The 19,294-nt window shown below is 37.2% G+C and overlaps 1 protein-coding gene across 1 annotated transcript; it reads left to right on the top strand.

Moving 5' to 3' along the window:
* The first annotated feature begins 1,387 nt into the window (after nt 1–1,387).
* Nucleotides 1,388–13,508, top strand: LOC126377235 (golgin subfamily A member 7). Its single transcript, XM_050024946.1, has 4 exons — nt 1,388–1,730; nt 2,075–2,227; nt 7,226–7,373; nt 8,455–13,508. Exons 1-4 carry the CDS (start codon nt 1,578–1,580, stop codon nt 8,487–8,489), a joined length of 489 nt encoding a protein of 162 aa, XP_049880903.1. The 5' UTR covers nt 1,388–1,577; the 3' UTR covers nt 8,490–13,508.
* The last annotated feature ends 5,786 nt before the right edge of the window (nt 13,509–19,294 follow it).

Below are 19,294 nucleotides of genomic sequence, written 5' to 3'. Positions count from 1 at the left end.
GTTGGCGGACGTGATTTTATAACGGCGAATTGCCGGGACTAACGGCTTAACGTGCCCTCGGCATTAGCTGATTCTTAACGTGCCCTCGGCATTAGGTGATTGAAGCCTGAAAAGTCCTTACCAAACAAAGGACAGTCTCACAAAGTGATTTCGACAACATCCACACCGAGAATCGAACTCACTATCACACTACTAGATACTACTACTAATTGTATTGTTGTATGTACTAAGTAGTAACTATTTTTTTATTCTATGGTACATTCAGTTAGGTAAGCAATGTCTGTGGCCTTATACTTACATAATGATAATAAGGACAATTATTATTAGTAAGGACAATTTGTTCAGGTGGGGTTTCTCGGATGGCTCGGACTTAAAGTGCAAGTGCGGCACTGTTCCCCAAACGATGGAACATCTTACATCGTGTCCAGTGCCCGAACACCTGTACGCAGGAGGATCTGATGAGCGCTGCAGATAGCGCCATACTTGTTGCCAAGTTTTACCGAAGAAAAAGAGATGATAATAATAATTTATGACTATCTTCAGATTAATTATGTACTTATGACTCTGCCAACCCCTGTAGGAATTACGAGTGAGAGATGCATCCGTCTGCTGTTATAATTATCTATAGGTTTTCAAGCTACACGAAAAATTTACTTGTGGCCCTGCCCATCCCATTACGGATAATGGGCGTGAGTTGCGAGTGTTGCAACAGTTTTATTATGATCGCAGTAAACTGGTTTGCAAAAAATGACAAACAAAAATGTTTCTCAGAGCACCGGAAGCCAAAAAATCCTTCAATCTATGGTTTTTTCATTTTTTGGTAAAGCCGGGTTACCGGTTGAGTCAAATGTCTACGGACCCGCTGAAACTGGCTCTACCTACTTGGTTAGGAAATACAGTCCCGTAAACAATAGACCAAATGTAAATGGAAGTATTACTTAAAACTAATTTGATTAGGTACGTAAATTTAAAGAACATTATTTAAAAAAATCTATCCCATTCGGCTTTTTTATTTACTTACCTTTTTTGTATTATGTTCCTACAATTTATTCATGTATTTTTTTTCGGTTCTAGGTGGATAGTACCCTGTTACTCTAAAACAAAAATGGTTTCGAAAAGTTCGTGTGACGACCCACTTGAACTCAAGAACTTCCTTCCTCTACCTATACAGAATCACTAATAAACGTAACACTTTTTTGTCTATTCTAAAAATGTTCCTTAGTTAGATCCTCAGGTACAAGAATTACAATTCTCAGGTTAGATCAAATATTATGAACTTGTTTCAATGGTCAATCAATCATTCGCGCCAATCATCAATCAAACAAAAAGTTTAGTACATTTTTGATTAAAACACTGGTCACACCGACTGTCAGTCGTCACTGTCATTTTCGCACGCTCGGATCAGACGTCATCGTCTGTTTTTAGGGCAGGGAAATCGCGAGAAAACTAAATATTTCCCACGTTATTCTTTTACCCTCTACATTGACGATCATCAGAGATGTTCAGACTATGATTTTTTCCAGTATAACTGGCTTCATTCAGTGTTTATTTCGCGTGTAAAGTTGAGTGGTACTACAATGGCAAATAATCGGATTCCTTCTGGTCCGAACACTCCGGGAAGTCAACAAACGCCGACGCAACAAAGTATAAAGATCTTCATTCAGAGGGACTACTCTGAGGGGACTGCGGTGAAGTTCCAGACTAGATTTCCCCCTGAACTGGAAGACAGAGTGAGTGAAAGTGTCGTTTGCTATCAGCCTTGATAACGATGCGATCGGTAGATTAGTAAATCGCTGGTGATGAAACCTGGCTAATCTAGGATGTAATTTATTGCTTCTATGGTCTACTTTTGTATGTGTTTGTGGTTGTTATGTTGACATTGATCTTGGCTTAGTCAGAGGTCAATTCATCACCCAAACTAGTTAGATAAACATTTATTTAATAGGTATCTATTTATACAACTAACAGTTTAAGATGTATTTTAAACTTAGATACTTTGAATACTCTTATTTAACACACAAAAACACTAATTATAAAATAAAGTAATGTTCAAATTTTAATTATGTATTTACAGATAGATAGACAAACATTTGAATACACAATGGAGCGTCTGAATGAACACTTTGAGATGGCGGAGACGGCAGACTGCAGTACATACTGCGAAGGATGTCTAGCTTGCCTCACAGCATACTTCATATATATCTGCACGGAAACACATTACGAAAAGGTATACAAAACATACGTTTTTTAGTTTACATGGTTAAAACATGTAATATCAGGTTCATATTCCTGATTTTATAGAGGTCTTGCCTATATATATGAATTTTGTACCAAATGCTTGAGCCGAAGGGGCAACTAGACAAATGCAGTTTTGATAGTTAATCAGAAGACACACTTCACCTTCTTTGAGTAATAGTGTTTAAAACATGTTACTGATTGGTTCGTCATTACTTTCTTAGCCTTACACAATATGGCCAGTTCTAAACTATTAAGTCTTTGAGTTGTTTATTAAATAAATACTCAAAATTACGAATTCGACATGTTTATTGTGTGAGCTCACAGTCAGTAACAAATTACCCTCGAATTAGTGATAGAATGTAAATCAATCATTTTAGAACTACCTACACAATAACAATACACAACACCTTCCCCTTAAGTTATACTTAACTCCAAGATACAATAATTGTTCTCTTACTTAAGTAAAAATCAATATCTCAACTAACAATCATAAATTCACAGGGATAAGTGCTTAAAGAACAGATTAACAAAAACTTAAATTTACCTCTTACCCTTACCTAATCATTTAACCAAACAAATTAACATACAATTAAATAATCACTACTTATACCAATTCTTTAAACACCAATTATCTCTGCCCATTCTTCTGGTGGTGGTATGATAATCTCTTCTTGATCATAATCCTGACAACTGCCTTCAGCCTCTGCAGGAGGTCTGGTCTTGAGAAGCTGGTCAATGTGGCGGCGATATTTCATATCGTTGTCAGTGCTCACCTCATACAAGGCTGGGGCGAGCTCAGCTGTTATCAACCCACGTTGCCACTTCCTGTTCATATTGTACAGTCTGAATAACACATGATCACCAACTTTAAAACTTTTCTTTTTCACCTCATCTCCTTCCCTCTCAGCTGTTCGATCATTCCTCTTGTCTAAATCTGTGTCCTTATTACTTGTATCCAATTCCGGATGAAGTGCTGTGACAGCTGTTCGGAACTTCCGCCCATTTAGCATTTCAGCCGGAGTCTTACCTGTCACTGTGCTCGGTGCAGTTCGCATATGAAATAGCATTTTCGCTACTCGCTCTGACCAAGGCATATCAGATTGTTTCTTCAGCTTTAATTTAATGGTCTGTATCGTCCGTTCGGCTTGACCATTAGTGGATGGATGATATGGTGCTCCAGTAATGTGTCTTATAAAATTAGTTTGCATAAATTCCTTAAATTCAGTAGAAGTAAATGCTAGGCCATTATCTGATACAATGGTGTCAGGTAACCCATAATCAGCAAATATTTCCCTAAGAACTTCAATTACAGCTTTGCTTGACATAGATGTCATCATTTTCACTACAGGCCACTTGCTATAACCATCTACTAGCACAAAAAATGTCTTGCCCATGAATGGACCCATGAAGTCCACGTGAAGTCTTGACCATGGTTTTGTCACTATTGGCCAACTGTGTTCAGTAGCTGGTGGGTTATTCCTATTCGCTTGACATGCCTCACAATCAGCTGCTAATCTCTCAATATCAGTGTCTAGAGAAGGGTACCACAGATATGCTCGAGCTATCATTTTCATTTGCACTATCCCACTGTGTCCTTCGTGTAGCCTTTTAAGAACATGCCCCTGCAAACTCTTTGGAATGACAACTCTATTAGACCACAAAATACAGTCTTTACTTAGCGAGAGACAGTCTTTCCTTCTTTGAAACGGCACTACTGTTGTATCTACCGTATTCGGCCATCCATGTAACAAATACATTTTAACTTTCTTCAAAATCTGATCTTTATCTGTTTCTTTGGCGATTTTCTTTGATGTTACTCCTAGGGAGTCAGTCTGTTCTAATAGAAAAACATCTGCTTCTTCATCCTCAGGTTCTGTACAGGGAGTAGGCCATCTGCTCAAGCTGTCAGCATCTCCCATCTGCTTTCCTGGGCGGTATTGTAGTTTATAATCGAACGTGTTCATTGCCAGCGCCCATCTCAGCATTCTGGGTGATATCAGCTCCGGAATTGGTTTATCCCGCCCAAATATGCCCAGTAAAGGCTTGTGGTCGGTAAATATAACGAATTTTCGACCCACTAAATACTGCCTGAACTTCTTTAACCCAAACATGATTGCCAAGGCCTCTTTATCAATCTGGGCATACCGACGTTCATGAGGTTGTAGAGTTCTTGAGCTCATGAAGACAGGCCTTTCTGTACCATCCTCCAATTTGTGCACTAAAACGGCACCGACCCCTGTCTCACTGGCATCACATACCATATACAATTCTCTTTCTAAACTATAGTGCACAAGTGTCATATCACAAGTAAGCAAAGCCTTAGCGATATCAAAGGCTTGCTGCTCAACTCTGCTCCAATGCCACTCGACCTTCTCCTTTAAGAGCTTGTATAAAGGTTCTAAAACAACCGTTTTTTCCTTCAAGAATCGTTCATAAAAATTATATAACCCCAAAAATGCTTTCAGTTCTCTTTTATTCTTGGGTGCTGGTTTTTCTGAAATCTCTTTTACTTTTTCTTTAGATGGGTGTATCCCTGCTTCATCAATTTCATACCCTAAAAAGGTAATTCTTTTAGCAGCAAATACACATTTGGATTTGTTTAATTTTAATCCAACCTCATCTAACCGTTGTAGCACATATTCCACTCTCTGATTGTGTTGTTCCAATGTGCCACCACAAATGACCACATCGTCGAGCAGGCAAGCTACTCCATCAATTCCAGCTAGTAAAGAGGTCATCAGACGTTGGAATATTCCAGGTGCTGCATTCACACCATAAGCCAGGCGATTCATCTTCATCAATCCTAATGGTGTATTTAATGTAAGGAGCTCTGCTGTCTTTTCAGTGACTTTCAATTGGCTATATGCGTGTTTTAAATCCACCTTCGTGAATATTTTACCTCCGGCTAATGAGAAAAAGGCTTCATTCGCTGTCGGCAGAGGATAGTTGTCTGTCAAACATGATGCATTCACCGTACTCCTGTAATCTCCGCACAATCTCAATGATCCATCTGGTTTAGGAACGATCCTGAGAGGTGTAGCCCACCGTGAATGCTTAACAGGAGTAATGATGCCATCCGACATCATCCTTTTCAACTCTTCCTTCACTTTTTCCCGCAGCGGAAATGGTACTGGTCGTGAACGCAGAAACACAGGAGTTGCACCCTCCTTACAGTCAATATGTACTGGTGGTCCACTGTACTTGTCTAACTCATTGTTGAATAATTGTGGGAACCGCTTATCATAATCCGCCTCCTCTTCAGCAACCGAATTAATACCTTGCACTGAAATACCGAGCGCCTCAAACCAAGCACGTCCTAGTAACGCTGGCCCCTTTCCGCAGCTGACTATTAGGGGCAGCTTACTACTCTTGTGTTTATACGTCACATCAACTACAGTTTCGCCTCTGATTTTCAGCTCATCGTTAGTCCATGTAACCAACTTCTTGTTAAATGGTAGCAACGGCTCAGGAAACTCGCGTTCATGTTGTTTGTAGACGCTGTGCGGCAGGATGGAGCGCGCTGAGCCCGAGTCCACCTCCATCACTAGTGGCACGCCATTAATTGTCACTTCCACCATGAACGGCTTCACACGCGTTTCGCCACTCACTTCGTGAACGCCAAAATTGTCCTCATTAGCTTTTTCACTCTCAGACGATGACGACTGACAGTCACAACATGCATTCACACGTGATTTCTGTTGTTTGTTTACAACTTGATCACAGGCTGCTTTCGTATGTCCTTTTTTATGACATTTGTAGCAGGTTGCGTTCCGAAACCTACATATTTTGCCTTCGTGACTTTTAGCACAGTGCACACATCTCACATTGTTCGTGCTTGAGTTGGTCTTGGTACCGACTGCGTTCACCTCCATCGGCTCGCCTTTACTTGAACCTTCGGCGACATCACAATGGGATCTCCACAATATATTATTCCCTTCAAACTGATTTTGTTGAATAGATTCGTAATTAAGCGCCTGTTGTATTACTTCGTCATATGTCATGTTCTTCATTTTAATTTTTAACAGTTCCCTTTTTAAATTTTCTTCCCTTGCTCCGAGAATAAGTTGTTCTACGATTCTCCGCTCCAAATCTTTAAATTGACAACGAGAACTAATATCATGTAATGCAGCCACAAAACTTGTTATGGACTCATTAGGCTTTTGTTTTCTCTTGTAGAATTTTTCTGTTTCTAAAATTGGATGCGGCGTCGGCACAATAAACTTGTTAAGAACTTCAACTATTTCTTCAAATGACACTTCACTTGTCTTTTTGGGTGACAACAACGACACTATCAAGGCAAATGCTTCTTTACCACATTGAGACAAAAACAAGGCACGTTTCTGCACGCTTTCCAATGTCCCCGCAGCTTCTAACGCGAAGAACAGTTGCTCCCTATAGTTCTCCCATTTATCTTTGTGGGGATCGAACTTCCCGGGCATAACCACACTCGCGATACTTGCGAAAGCCATTTTCTTGTTTAAATCGTCGCCAATATTAAGTCTTTGAGTTGTTTATTAAATAAATACTCAAAATTACGAATTCGACATGTTTATTGTGTGAGCTCACAGTCAGTAACAAATTACCCTCGAATTAGTGATAGAATGTAAATCAATCATTTTAGAACTACCTACACAATAACAATACACAACATAAACTAAAATATATGGGTAAAAAGTTACTAAGATTTAGTTTAGTTGCATAGCTTCGGGGTTGTTCATTAATTACAGGAGGTAACTTGATTTATGTCCATTACTATGGACTTTGATACATGTTATTGTTACAAAGCATTTGTTGTATGAGTCATATTCTACTTAAAGTACTATGATGGTTTAGTAAAATTCAATGTACATAATAAAAACGAATAATTCAAATTAAATTTATTTATTTCGGTCCTTCATCCATACATGTTAGTAACAAACAATTTATACTTTAAATAGTACTGATGAATTTTTACAATAAGTAAATTTATTTTTTTCCAATATTTCAGCACTTACGGAAAGTATCAAAATTCATAGCGACACAGAACGAGAGGGTGTACAACCCTCGAGGGATACATATCACGGACCCCATCCTACGGGGGCTCAGAGTGATAGAGATCACGATAATAGATGTGCCCAACTGCCAGAGTCCTACAGGTAAAATGTTATAACTAGTTATAAGTGTAATTTCTTTGTTCCATAATATTATGAAATAGTTAAGTAAAGTTATGTCATGGCAGAATGCCGTAAGTTGTGTTTACTTTTCGTATCTGTGGTTTGATATATAAAAAGATTAGTTTGGTTTCCGATCTCAATGTGTTTGTATTCTATATATTATATTAGGGTAATGTTATAATTATAATGATTATGGATTTAAAACGAAAAAAGACTGCACATGGCTATGGGTGTAGACCATTACGTCGTATTTAAAGTCTGCGGGCCACTACGTCTACACATGTGGTGGAGACATAGACTATATACCAATTGGGGTGATCAGAGGTACATCCATCGTAAGACGATCTAAGTTCCCAAATCTCACCGAGCTGCGGGTCTAAAAAGGCCACATTGTTGCAATTCATCTAAGAATATTGCCTGTTGTCATTTGTTTGCATTGCGCAGATATTTTTATATGCGCAAATGTGAAATTTCGATATTGCTTTTTTAGATGAATTGCTTCGATGGGGCCTTTTTAACCCCCCTGTTACAGAAGTCTGCTATGCTATTACAGAATTGTATCTATAAAGGTACCTAAATTAACGTTTCTCTCTCTTTATTCAAGACTGCGCTCTTGTCGGTGGAGTAATCACCATTCCTCTCTTCTTCCCGCCAAAACCTTCACCTCCTGATACGACACGACCTGCACGTTCTCTTTTATTTGTTTCATAAATGTTCTCCTAGGTCTACGCCTTCTTCTCTTCCCTTTAATTTTTCCTTCTATGATGTTTTTACATTGTTTTAGGTTTACGCGATTATTATCATAATTAAACACGTAATAACGGGTTCTTACAGACTCCCGATATTTCGACACTGTTGTAAGTGCCATGATCACGGGATGACAGATGGATGACGGGATGGGTCATGTTATCCCGTGATCATGGTACTTGCAACAGTGTCAAAATATCGGGAGTCTCATATGCCTGCTTTAAAGGCGGTAAGAACCCGTTATTATGTGTTCTATGATGTTTGTTATAAATGAATCGTGAAATAAACGTTTATCTTATCTTATCTTATTTTCCAGGTAACTCCACAGTGTCACAAATCCGGCACACTTGACCACCACAGGAAAACCGGGAGTTTTTCATGTAACAATTACGGTACTGGTTCTAAAAACCAGATGATTTTTATATTATTTATTGTAATGTAATTGTAAAAGGTGCATGATTAGTGTATAGTGTAGTTGGGGTTTTGGAGCGTGCTATGTGAAACACCAAGCCATAGAGTTCAATTCATGAGACAGTGGTTCACTGTTATTTTTTACCTGTGTTGTCTACCAATCAAGGAAACAGTTCAAACTCGCGTACTCTTTATACACGAAATGTCAAGAAAAGAAGAGAGAAAAATAATTCCGCGTGGGTGGGTACGCGGAATAAATAATATTGCCAGATGGGGTCATCTGGCAATCTCGGATGCCCCTAAGGGGTACGCTTACCACTAATTCAAAATCACTTTCTAAGAACAAGACTAAAAATTTCTACGCGACTTTATGTGCTTAATTCTCTGTATTTATTATTTATTTTCTCCATAATGCTTTATTGTGGGTACTTTAACATATAAATGTAAGTTATATTTATTGATTCTTTCTTCTTAAATGCATTAGTTATCGTGTTCATAAGAGCCTCAAACACTTCAAAGAATACTTTTGTTCTGGTTCTCTCTTACTTATGGGACTTAAACATAGCTGGCAAGGAGTGGATGTATATTATACACCTCTGCCTACCCCTTCTGAGATACAGGCGTGATGCTATGATAGACTCTCTTACTTATTCAGTTCACATTTCACAGATTTGGGTCTAAAAGAACTTACATACGTCATTATTCACTTCTTTCGAGTTGATGTCAATTCGTTTAAAAGAAGAAGAAAAATTATATAAACATTGTTTTATTTTCGATTCCATTCGGGCAGGCAAAGGCAACTTCGCCCATACAGCCTGGTCTTTGGTCGTCTAATCATTTCTGATGACATTAGAAATGTCACGACGCTCCGTAATTCCGACTACGTAAGTACGACTACGCGATTCGTTTTATTCGAGTTATTGCGTTAAGAAAACCATTTAGGCATTACAATGTGCTGAACATGCACTTAAGCGCACCACACACCAAAAACTGCATGTTGTGAATCACACATCACATTTTATCGTAGACCTATATAAGTACGAGTGTTCTAATAGATAACACACCACATTAATAACAAATTTTGTGTTTTACAGCACTCATTATATGTTTTTGGTGTGTGGTACGACTTAGAAAGTTTGACAACAATCCTTTCTTAAATGGTTATAGAGAGACCGATTGGTGTATGATTGTAAGTGAGCGCAAAGCGTCAACTAGGTATAGACTTCGCTTGTAGAATGTTGTAGAGTAAACAGATGTGTTTGAAAAGTATCTGTTGGAAGACTATTTGCAACATCCAATACTTTGAATATATATATATTTATATATAGACCTATGAATATATATATATATTATACTATATATTTATATATAGACCTACAAGGAATGAAAATGTTTGGTATAGACATAAGCGAGTCACTACTCCGTAACTGTTTTTTCCATTTATGTTAGTGCAAAAGTATAAAAGTACGAAGTACCCTGGTTCGAAAATACAGTGTTTTGTATTTTGGAACTAGCGTAGGTACTTTTATACTTTTGCACTAATTTAAATCGAAATAACATAATTCGAACTTCCGTTACGGAGTCGCGACTCACACTGTCAATTCCATACATTTCCATTTTAGTTCGGTGAAAAGGCCTTTAGGCATATTCTGCTAAGGTGCTTTTTAGATACGTCTGAAGTACTCTACAAAGTTTTGACCTGGACTTAGGACTTCTAACATAAAAAAAATGACTTATGTATGTTTTTAAGTAACAAAGTAAGTGTAACTTTAAGTATTGGCAATATTTTCATTAAAACTTCACCTTATCTTATGCGCTAACGTAATTAAAATCTTTAATTTTCATGTAAACGTCAGTTGGCAGTTATAAGTAACATTTTAACATACCTATATAATGCAAAATAATATGCATTTATATCTTAAAAGTAATAAGTATTGACAAGGTTTTCCCATGATTTCACTCACTTTCAAACAGGGATGAGAAAAGAATTAACATATATTTTTTTAATCTAATAATTAATCGTCCAAGTGTTCTTCAATAAGTTAAAAATTACTTATAATCATCGTTCGAAAATGTATTTGAATGTGTGACATTATTTTCGGATTCATAAATTATTTTTTTTATTGTCGTCTTTATTGTAAAAAGAGATCGATCTTCAATAGATGTTATTAACTTGTAAGCTAAGTGTGAATAATTGTCTCAAAATTTTTCAACGACTGATTTTCGTGACGTTTCTATGAAAACTCTTTTTGCCAAAACATTCTTCCAATCAGTGGAGACATTTTATTATATTAATAGCTAGCGTAGTTAGTGGTATTGCACGTGATTGTAGAATTTGTTGGATGTTGGCAATACTGGCAATGGAAGAAAGTTAATATATGTACGTATAGTATAGAGTATTTATTATATTAACTTTAGTTTTACTTTTAGGTATTTATTTATTTATTTTTTGTTGCACCATCCCGCATCCAAGTTGTAAATGTTTGTTTCCTTTTGTTGGTTGCCTGGAAGAAATTGCTCTAGAGCAATAAGGCCGCCCAAATTGTACTGTATTCATGTGTTATGTCTGATTGTTGAAATTCTAGTTCTGTGCAATAAAGTATATTTGATTTGATTTGATTTGATTTGAAAGTACCTATCAATCAATAATAATTATTATTATTACATCATGCCTATTGCTATCGGTTTCTGGGTTGTATACCATCACCATCAATTCAAAATTATATTCAAGTAATTTGCTTCTATTGCCTTTGTTGCATGCATTCTTCTTCAAAAACATTATTTATACATAATAGCGTATTATGTTTTTCATTATGAACAATCGATTCTGTATGATTCTTAATTATTATTAAGGTCTGCATTTATTTAATCGTAATTTTTCATTATGCTTGTCTTGCTTAGGTAGTGTTTTATCTAGATAATAATTATATTATGTATTCTATTGCTACTTTTTTATCTGTTATTTTTAATTATGTATGTAGTAGATTTTATTCGCGGTCCAATAATTTTCTTAATTGTATTTTTTAGTTATAACCTGACCGTCCCATCCGTACCGTATGCCGCCTTACCAAGTAAGTGAGATTGACAGTGCGCGCACGATCTTTACTCCTTAGCGGCTTTCGGCCAATTAGAATAAAGTAAGACTCAGAGGGGGTGAGGTAAATCTAGCTCGGCGTCCGATACGAATTGGTGCGGGGCAGACAGTTGTCGTTGTATCGTGTATTGTATGCCGCAAGCACACCCCGGATACTGCATCTTTACCGTGTACCGCCTATACTAAGCCGCCTACCCCTACGTCTAAGTGCGAGCGAGAAAAACAGTCCGCGTTCCCTCTTACTCCTTTAGCGGCTTACGGTCATTTAGACTAAAGTAAGACTCAGAGGGGTTGAGGTAAATCTAGCTCGGCGCCAGACGCGAATTGGTGCGGGGCGGAGAATTGCCGTCTTATACGTAGTATTATTCTTTATTTTATGGCAATTCCTCAAAAAGTCCCATCAAAATTATTTACCATACCACAGGGGATCGTCAGGTTATATCATCAATGTCATAGTATTAATATTATTTAATAATATAATATTTTCATTTTTTAGATTATGATAAATCACGCTTTAATTTGTGGTTGTAGGTTTGAATCTGTGCATCTTAAAGAATAGTTTTTTTTTTAAGAATAACTATTATCTAACAAACGCAACGTTACTAAAATTACATATATTTTTGTCTCTTTCGTACTAAGTTCTATACCGTTAGTGCGAAAGGGGCAATTTTGTATTTTGTGCTAGGCAGGTGCCATTTTAATTAGTGTAACGTTTGTTAGACCATAACGACGAGGGCTTTTTTGTTGACTTATTAAATGCTTATACATACATCACACCTATTTCCCATTGGGGTAGGCAGAGAGAGATATGGAATTACATTTAATACAACTCTGACACACCACGTTCACTTCATCAAAGTAAAGTATATGCTGGTATTTTGCTTCAAAAACATTCTTGTTCAGAAGTTTTACCTTGAATTTGTAATAATTGTCTAATGAAGATGGAATTCATGGAATCCATGAAGAAAGGGAAACGTCAAACGTTGCCTGGATAAGAAATATATAACTGCCTACGTATCTGTTATCTTTTAAATGAAATGGTTCAGTTTTATTCGTTTTAAATAGCAATATTTGATGTAGTACTAAACAGCTTTTTAGATATTTCTTTGGGAATTTATTATGCTGTAAGTGTTTTTTAAACTAAAATTTTGATTATGTATTGTCGTACTTGTAGTTAAGGCATTTTGTGGTTGACTGAACATGGCACATGTAAATAATATTGCTGTTGGGCACTTCATGTAACATTGTGGCAATGCTCAATATTATAGTTTTTATGTGTGTGTATAAAATAATAATAAATATATGTCTTAAATGGCCCAGACAAGTAGGATACCCAATGAGAGACTTTAAAGGCATTTCCATCTATATTTTTTGGGAAACACAGCCTTTAAAGTCCCACATTGAAACTAAACGTCACCACTGTGTTATTTATATCAGTGTCGTCCAGTCAAAGTAAACGAAGAACAAGATATACGATCCTGACGACCCTATTACCGTAGCCACAGAAGCGGCCAATCAGCTCGCGACAACAAACACTTCAGGACCCCGATACCGACCCCGGTGTGGTCAACGATTTCCCGTATCCAGCGCTTATCGCTACTGACCCACGAGAGTCGATTATTTATTTCACATATAATCTTCTTAGACGAGGTCCTGAGCCGATGTTTGTGTCAAACTGGGCACCCTCAGGCCTTAAATTTTGTACCGGGTAAAAGCCCTCAGCGTTCCCTATTTGTCCCCATTTCTCATGCCATATGCGACAAGTCTACAATAAGTCACGTTGGAAAAAAAAAAAAACAAAGTAACGAGATCAAACTCGCGTAAGCAAGTATTTATTATTAGAGGACGCCACAGTAACAATACTAAAAGAGTAGGGAGAAAAAAATGAAACTTACACGAAATTAAAGTAAAAAGAACAGAAAAATAATAATAAAATACAAAATGTCCGTCGTAACAGTCATGTGGCGAGGTCCATTTATTGAGGTCAACATCCTCAATAAATGGACCTCGCTCAACATGGCCGCGGCGTGAGCCACGACGCTAGTATTCTGCGGACCTAGACTAGATGTCGTCGTTGATACGGCTGGCCAAAAGATTTCTATTTTTTCATTTGGAATTCCGCGTACCCCTTCAAACAAAGTCACGTACCCTTGGGGGGTACGCGTGCCATTAATTTGAATACACAAAAAATGTTATTTGAACGCGAAAAAATTTACATACTTATAAAGTAATTGATAAAATCATTAGAAAAATTGCGTACTATAAAGTAAAAAAGTGTATCATTGTTAATAGTTATTAGTGATTTAGTCATAATTTCATATTAACGTAAGTGTAGTTAGTACATAATGTAAAGATGCACAGAATATTGAAAAAAACTGATATTAGATAATGTGAAATTCCTAAATTTTAAATATCATAAATGTAACTTTAATGTTTAGGGTTAAGTTATAGATTATTGTAAAATTTATTATGACTTCTATTAAAATATTTAAAGATATTTCTTGGCTTTATTAACTTTACTTTGTATCTTGGTTTATTATCACTTGTAGTCTTGTGGTTCACCGGCGGCAGACGAGAAGCTACTGTTCGAAACCCCGGTGGTACAGCACTTGCACAAATGTTTTTTTTTTTTTTTTTTTTAATAAAATAGGGTCCCGTTTAACCATAATCTCACCTGATGGTGAGTGACGATTTCAAACAGACTAGTTTCCAACTAGGCAAATCAGTTACTTTTTAATAAACGTCAGAAGACGAAATTACAATGGAAGCAATTTGTATGAAACAGCACATTGAGAAAAACGTGATAAAATGTCGGGCTTATTATTACGTTTTTCTTAATATTCATAAGTAAGTTAAATAAAGTTAGTAATCAGAATTGCATAATTTATCTTGAAACGAATACACGACCCCATTATGTTACTACGCTTTCAACCCTAATGCTTCTGACTCTACTAAATCAGCACACTATTCTAAACTATATTCATAATTATCATAAGCTCATAACAATTATATAGTTCCCTTACGAAGCATAAAACAAGCGTAAACATAATTAAAACACAAACGGAACATGCTGTCCAACAGAACATAAATCAACAAAACATAAACTGTGTTGAACATTGTTTAGTTAGGGTACAGAATGTTACCTATTTATGTCATTTTGTATTGTTCTGTTACTTCGATTTAGTTGGGTCAAAGTGGTTTTATTTACAAGGGAGTTCCTATAAGGGAGTTCCAGGCCCGGATTGAGACTTGAAACAGGCTCGGGCATTTGAGAAACAATCGGCTCTCTCCGTGGAGAGGTGATAAACCAGGTAACCCCTTGCGTGACCTACCACCGCTGGTAAGATCGTTCAGCCGGCCCTACAGTCATGAGCAGTACCCACTTTAGGACTCTGTGGCACTAACATATTTGACATTTAGTGAGACTTACAGTTAAATTTGTCAAAAAAGTTAATGTGACATGATACCAAATTGTATACATATTAATGCTCGTGACCGTAAGCAGAAACTTGTCCGGAAGGCAAGGACAAGGGTACCTTAACCACGCCAAATTTGTCGAAATTACGTGATGACGCGGACGGATTGCTTATTTTTTAAATAATTATAGTAGAATAGACACATAGTCGGGTTTGTAACTTTAGTACGAATGTCAGTAGTTCGATGAATGCTTATTCGACTGAAATATTTTTCTGAACCCCTTTTTAACGAATGATCATTCTTCCGAGTCAATTTTGTATCGAACCCATCTTTTACCGACGAACGGTTGACCGAAGCATGAATCGAACAACTCACCAGTTGTCATTCGAACTAAAGTTACAGACCCAGAAGAAGTATTGACTTCTTCCCGACCAGCCGGTCGACAGCGACTGGCCCTCCGGGAGTCGGGTCCGACGGCCATTTGCCCGATCTACCCTAAAGCCAGTCCATGCCTGAGTAGGTACCACAAATACATGCATAGGTACATACGATATAATAATCAATGTCAAGGACAGTAAAGGAACTGCCTACGTTGAATGTTTTATTCTGCGTTTATTGTATCGTAGAAATTAACTACAGGATCGCATCTTTGCTGATAGATTGCTAAGTACGATTGAGTGGTAATTTGACTTCATCATCATCGTTCTTATAATATATAATAATAATAACATTATTGGACAAAAAAAATACATTTACATAAAATCAAAACTAGAACTAGAATTATGTGCTATTACAAACTAATAATATAAAAAATTGGACAGGGGTCCCCAAACTAGGCGGGTGCCTGTATCTTGGGGAACCAGTTAACAATTTGAAGCTTTATGTACTTAAATAAAAATAGAAATTCGAAAACAATGTATTATTTAAAATATATAGAAAGAGGTAAGTTGTACTTTATAATTAAAAGTAAAATTAAGTAAATATCAATCAATATAAATTTCAAAAACAAAAAGTTAAATAGAAAATGTTTTCGTTAGTTTTAGATGTCTTTATTTAGTAATCAGAATTTCATAATTTATCTTAAACCTAGTACACGACCCAATTACCTTTTATAAACGGCGAAAGACACACCAGCCAAAGTTACCTTTAGAACTGCTGAATAGACATCCCACACGAAAAGTTGCCCATTAATTATGGAAATGGATACAAAATTGCTGCGAGAACGTTACTTTGGGGCAAAATGCTGCTACAAGCTATTTTTATCGCCTCCGATGTAATGTATGTATAAAGGGGGCTGATGTAATTGCATAATCATTATACATACGCTATGAGATAGCTAAAAGGATTAACTTCTTTTGACGACATTGGGAGAACCAATGTTGGAGGCGGTGGCAGCTCCGGTAAATAAAACTCCTTTGAGATGGTGTTAACGTGGACTGTCATCATCATCGGCCGTACGACGCCCACTGCTGGGCATAGGCCTCCCCCAAGGATCTACACGACGATTGGTCCTGCGCTGCTCGCATCCAGCGGCTTCCCGCGACCTTCACCAGATCGTCGGTCCACCTTGTAGCGGGCCTACCCACTGAGCGTCGTCCGACACGTGGTCGCCACTCCAGAACCCTTCCGCCCCAGCGGCCATCGGTTCTCCTCGCTATGTGTCCTGCCCACTGTCACTCAATTTTCTCAGCTTTGCAATTCTCCGAGCTATGTCGGTGACTTTAGTTCTCCTGCGGATCTCCTCATTTCTGATTCGATCGAGCAGGGAAATACCGAGTATAGCTCTCTCCATTGCCCGCTGAGCGACACCGAGCCTCCTCACGAGACCCATAGTAAGCGGCCACGTCTCACTGCCGTAGGTCATCACTGGCAACACGCACTGGTAATGAACTAAAACTAGGATATTATTTATATAAGTTAAACAGACAAGAAAAACATGCCTCGTCGGCAAAGTCTATGGCGTAAGTCCAGTAATATTGCCAGAGCAAATAATATTAGAGTAAACAATATGTGGCTTTGATGTTGCCAACACTGCTTTCCAAGTGAAAAGGGAGTACTTATGTAGACTAGGGGTGGAATAAAAATAAACTTGCTTTACAAGTCAGTCGATTACATAAGATTACTAAATCTTTTAAGGGGCAATGTATACGTTTTTACAATAAGATTCCCATTGACATTCAGAATTTGCCTTTCAACTGTTTAAAGACAGTAGTTAAACAAAAACTTTACAAAAAAGGTTATTATAAAGTTAGTGATTATTTAGATGATATGAATGCATGGGATTAACTGTCTGAGAACTGATATTAGGCAGCTAAATTACTCAATTGTACTTATACCAATATTTTATGTTTATTTTTTTAAAGAACGTCTATGGCCCTGTGCCGAGGTTTTTCTTGCAGCTTCTTTTCCCCGGCTATACAGGTTGTGAGAAGCTGCAGTAGTTTTAGGCGGATGAGACGTTCGTTATGTAAAATTGACGATTCAAAGTGTAACTATGTTACCTACTGAATAAAGATATTTTTGAATTTGAATTGAATATTAATAAACTAATCTCAGCTAACGGCCTCTGTGGTATCCACTGGGTTGAGGGTTGCGAGTTGGGCTCACGATCCGGAGGTCCCGGGGTCGAATCCCGGTGACATATTATCACACAAATCACTTCGTGATCCCTAGTTTGGTTAGGACGTTACAGGCTGATTACCTATGTCCAAAAGTAAGATGAACCGTGCTTCGGAAGGCACTGCTTACTAATATAAGTAAGGCAAAAAGCTACGGCAGGGGCCTTTGGCGGCTCAAAAAGAAGATCTCAGCTGAGACTGCCCTCAAGATCATGCTCAAGTTCCTGTTTTTATATAACAACTGTTTACATTTCATTTCTATTTATTTATTTAGATAACCAACAGCTTACAAAACAGAAAATTTAACAAAGTGTTTAACAAACCAACTTAAGCTACCCTATATAAGTTATGCAGATACAAAGCCACCTTGTTGTCGTTATGAGCAAACTTTTAGCTAGACACCACGTAAAGTACATAATTTTAAAGGAACTGGAAGTTAAAATGGCCACATCGAATCAATTCATCTAAGAAAGCAATATTGCAATTTGACATACGACATTAAAGCTACATAACTTAAAATAACGTTAGGATGTGTCTGCAGGATTTAATAATTGATTATAGACTGAAGGTTGCTGTGATTATTTTAGTAATTTGTGTTGATGTGAGTTTATACTTTGGTAAGTACGCTTATAAATTGGTATTTCATCATAACATACTTTACTATTGTATCGCAAGCTTTTCTTCTTATCTAGCCTGAAGTGACACACTGCTTGACAAAGGCAAAGCTATTACAGTAACAAAAATCAATTCTAACATTTAACCCACAAAGTGTTCAATAAAGAAAATAATTGTCCATTTACCCGTCCCAGTTTGATCTCCGTTACTCTGGGTCTCCAAGACATAAACATAAGGTTTATGGGGTCTAATTACATCGTGTTATTACATCGGTAGGCTCTCGGGGTCGTTCTTGTAACGTGACATGGTTTAATTCACGAGAGTTAAGGGATTTGGAATGATGGAAAATAATTTTGGTACAATGTGGGTAGTTAAATACCTACCCGACCGGGGGCGACCCGTGGTAGTCCAGTTGGTAGAACGCCTGCCTCTCACTTCGAGGTCGCAGGTTCTAGGAGACAGGTCTAAATGATTGTCGAATTTGTTTTACAATTCACGTTTGGATTATAAATGATTAATCACGTGCTCAGCGGTATTTTAATTATTAATTAATTAAATTTTTAAACACATCGGTGAACATTGTAGTTAGGTGCCTAATGTATTTCTTGTCCATGAAAAGGCATAAAATCTCATGTCCAGACCATACTAAACCATAACGTCTATGACATAAACCACATCATAAGCGAAATATAACTTAGGTGGCTATTTTATAAAAAGCCGTGACATCTCTCTTCTTCCGCTTAAGACAACCATCATAGTTTTAGTCGGGGGTCTGGGTAAGATGGCGATCCTATATTTATTTAGGGAATACTGCAAGAAAGGCAATAAAGTACGCAATTTACTCTGTTAATGTGATGGTGTTTGAGTGTCTTTTTGCATACTGGCAATTTTATACATGATCTTGAGTACAAACTTAATGTTACTTAGGTACTTATCTACACTGTTTGAAAACGAAATACTTAGTACTAACTTACAATTGAATGCGTAGAAACAAGCAACAT

This window comes from Pectinophora gossypiella, chromosome 22 (genome assembly GCF_024362695.1).
Source record: "Pectinophora gossypiella chromosome 22, ilPecGoss1.1, whole genome shotgun sequence".
NCBI lineage: Eukaryota > Metazoa > Arthropoda > Insecta > Lepidoptera > Gelechiidae > Pectinophora > Pectinophora gossypiella.
Note: the sequence above shows the minus strand (reverse complement) of the source record. Positions and strands in the feature narration are given on the sequence as shown.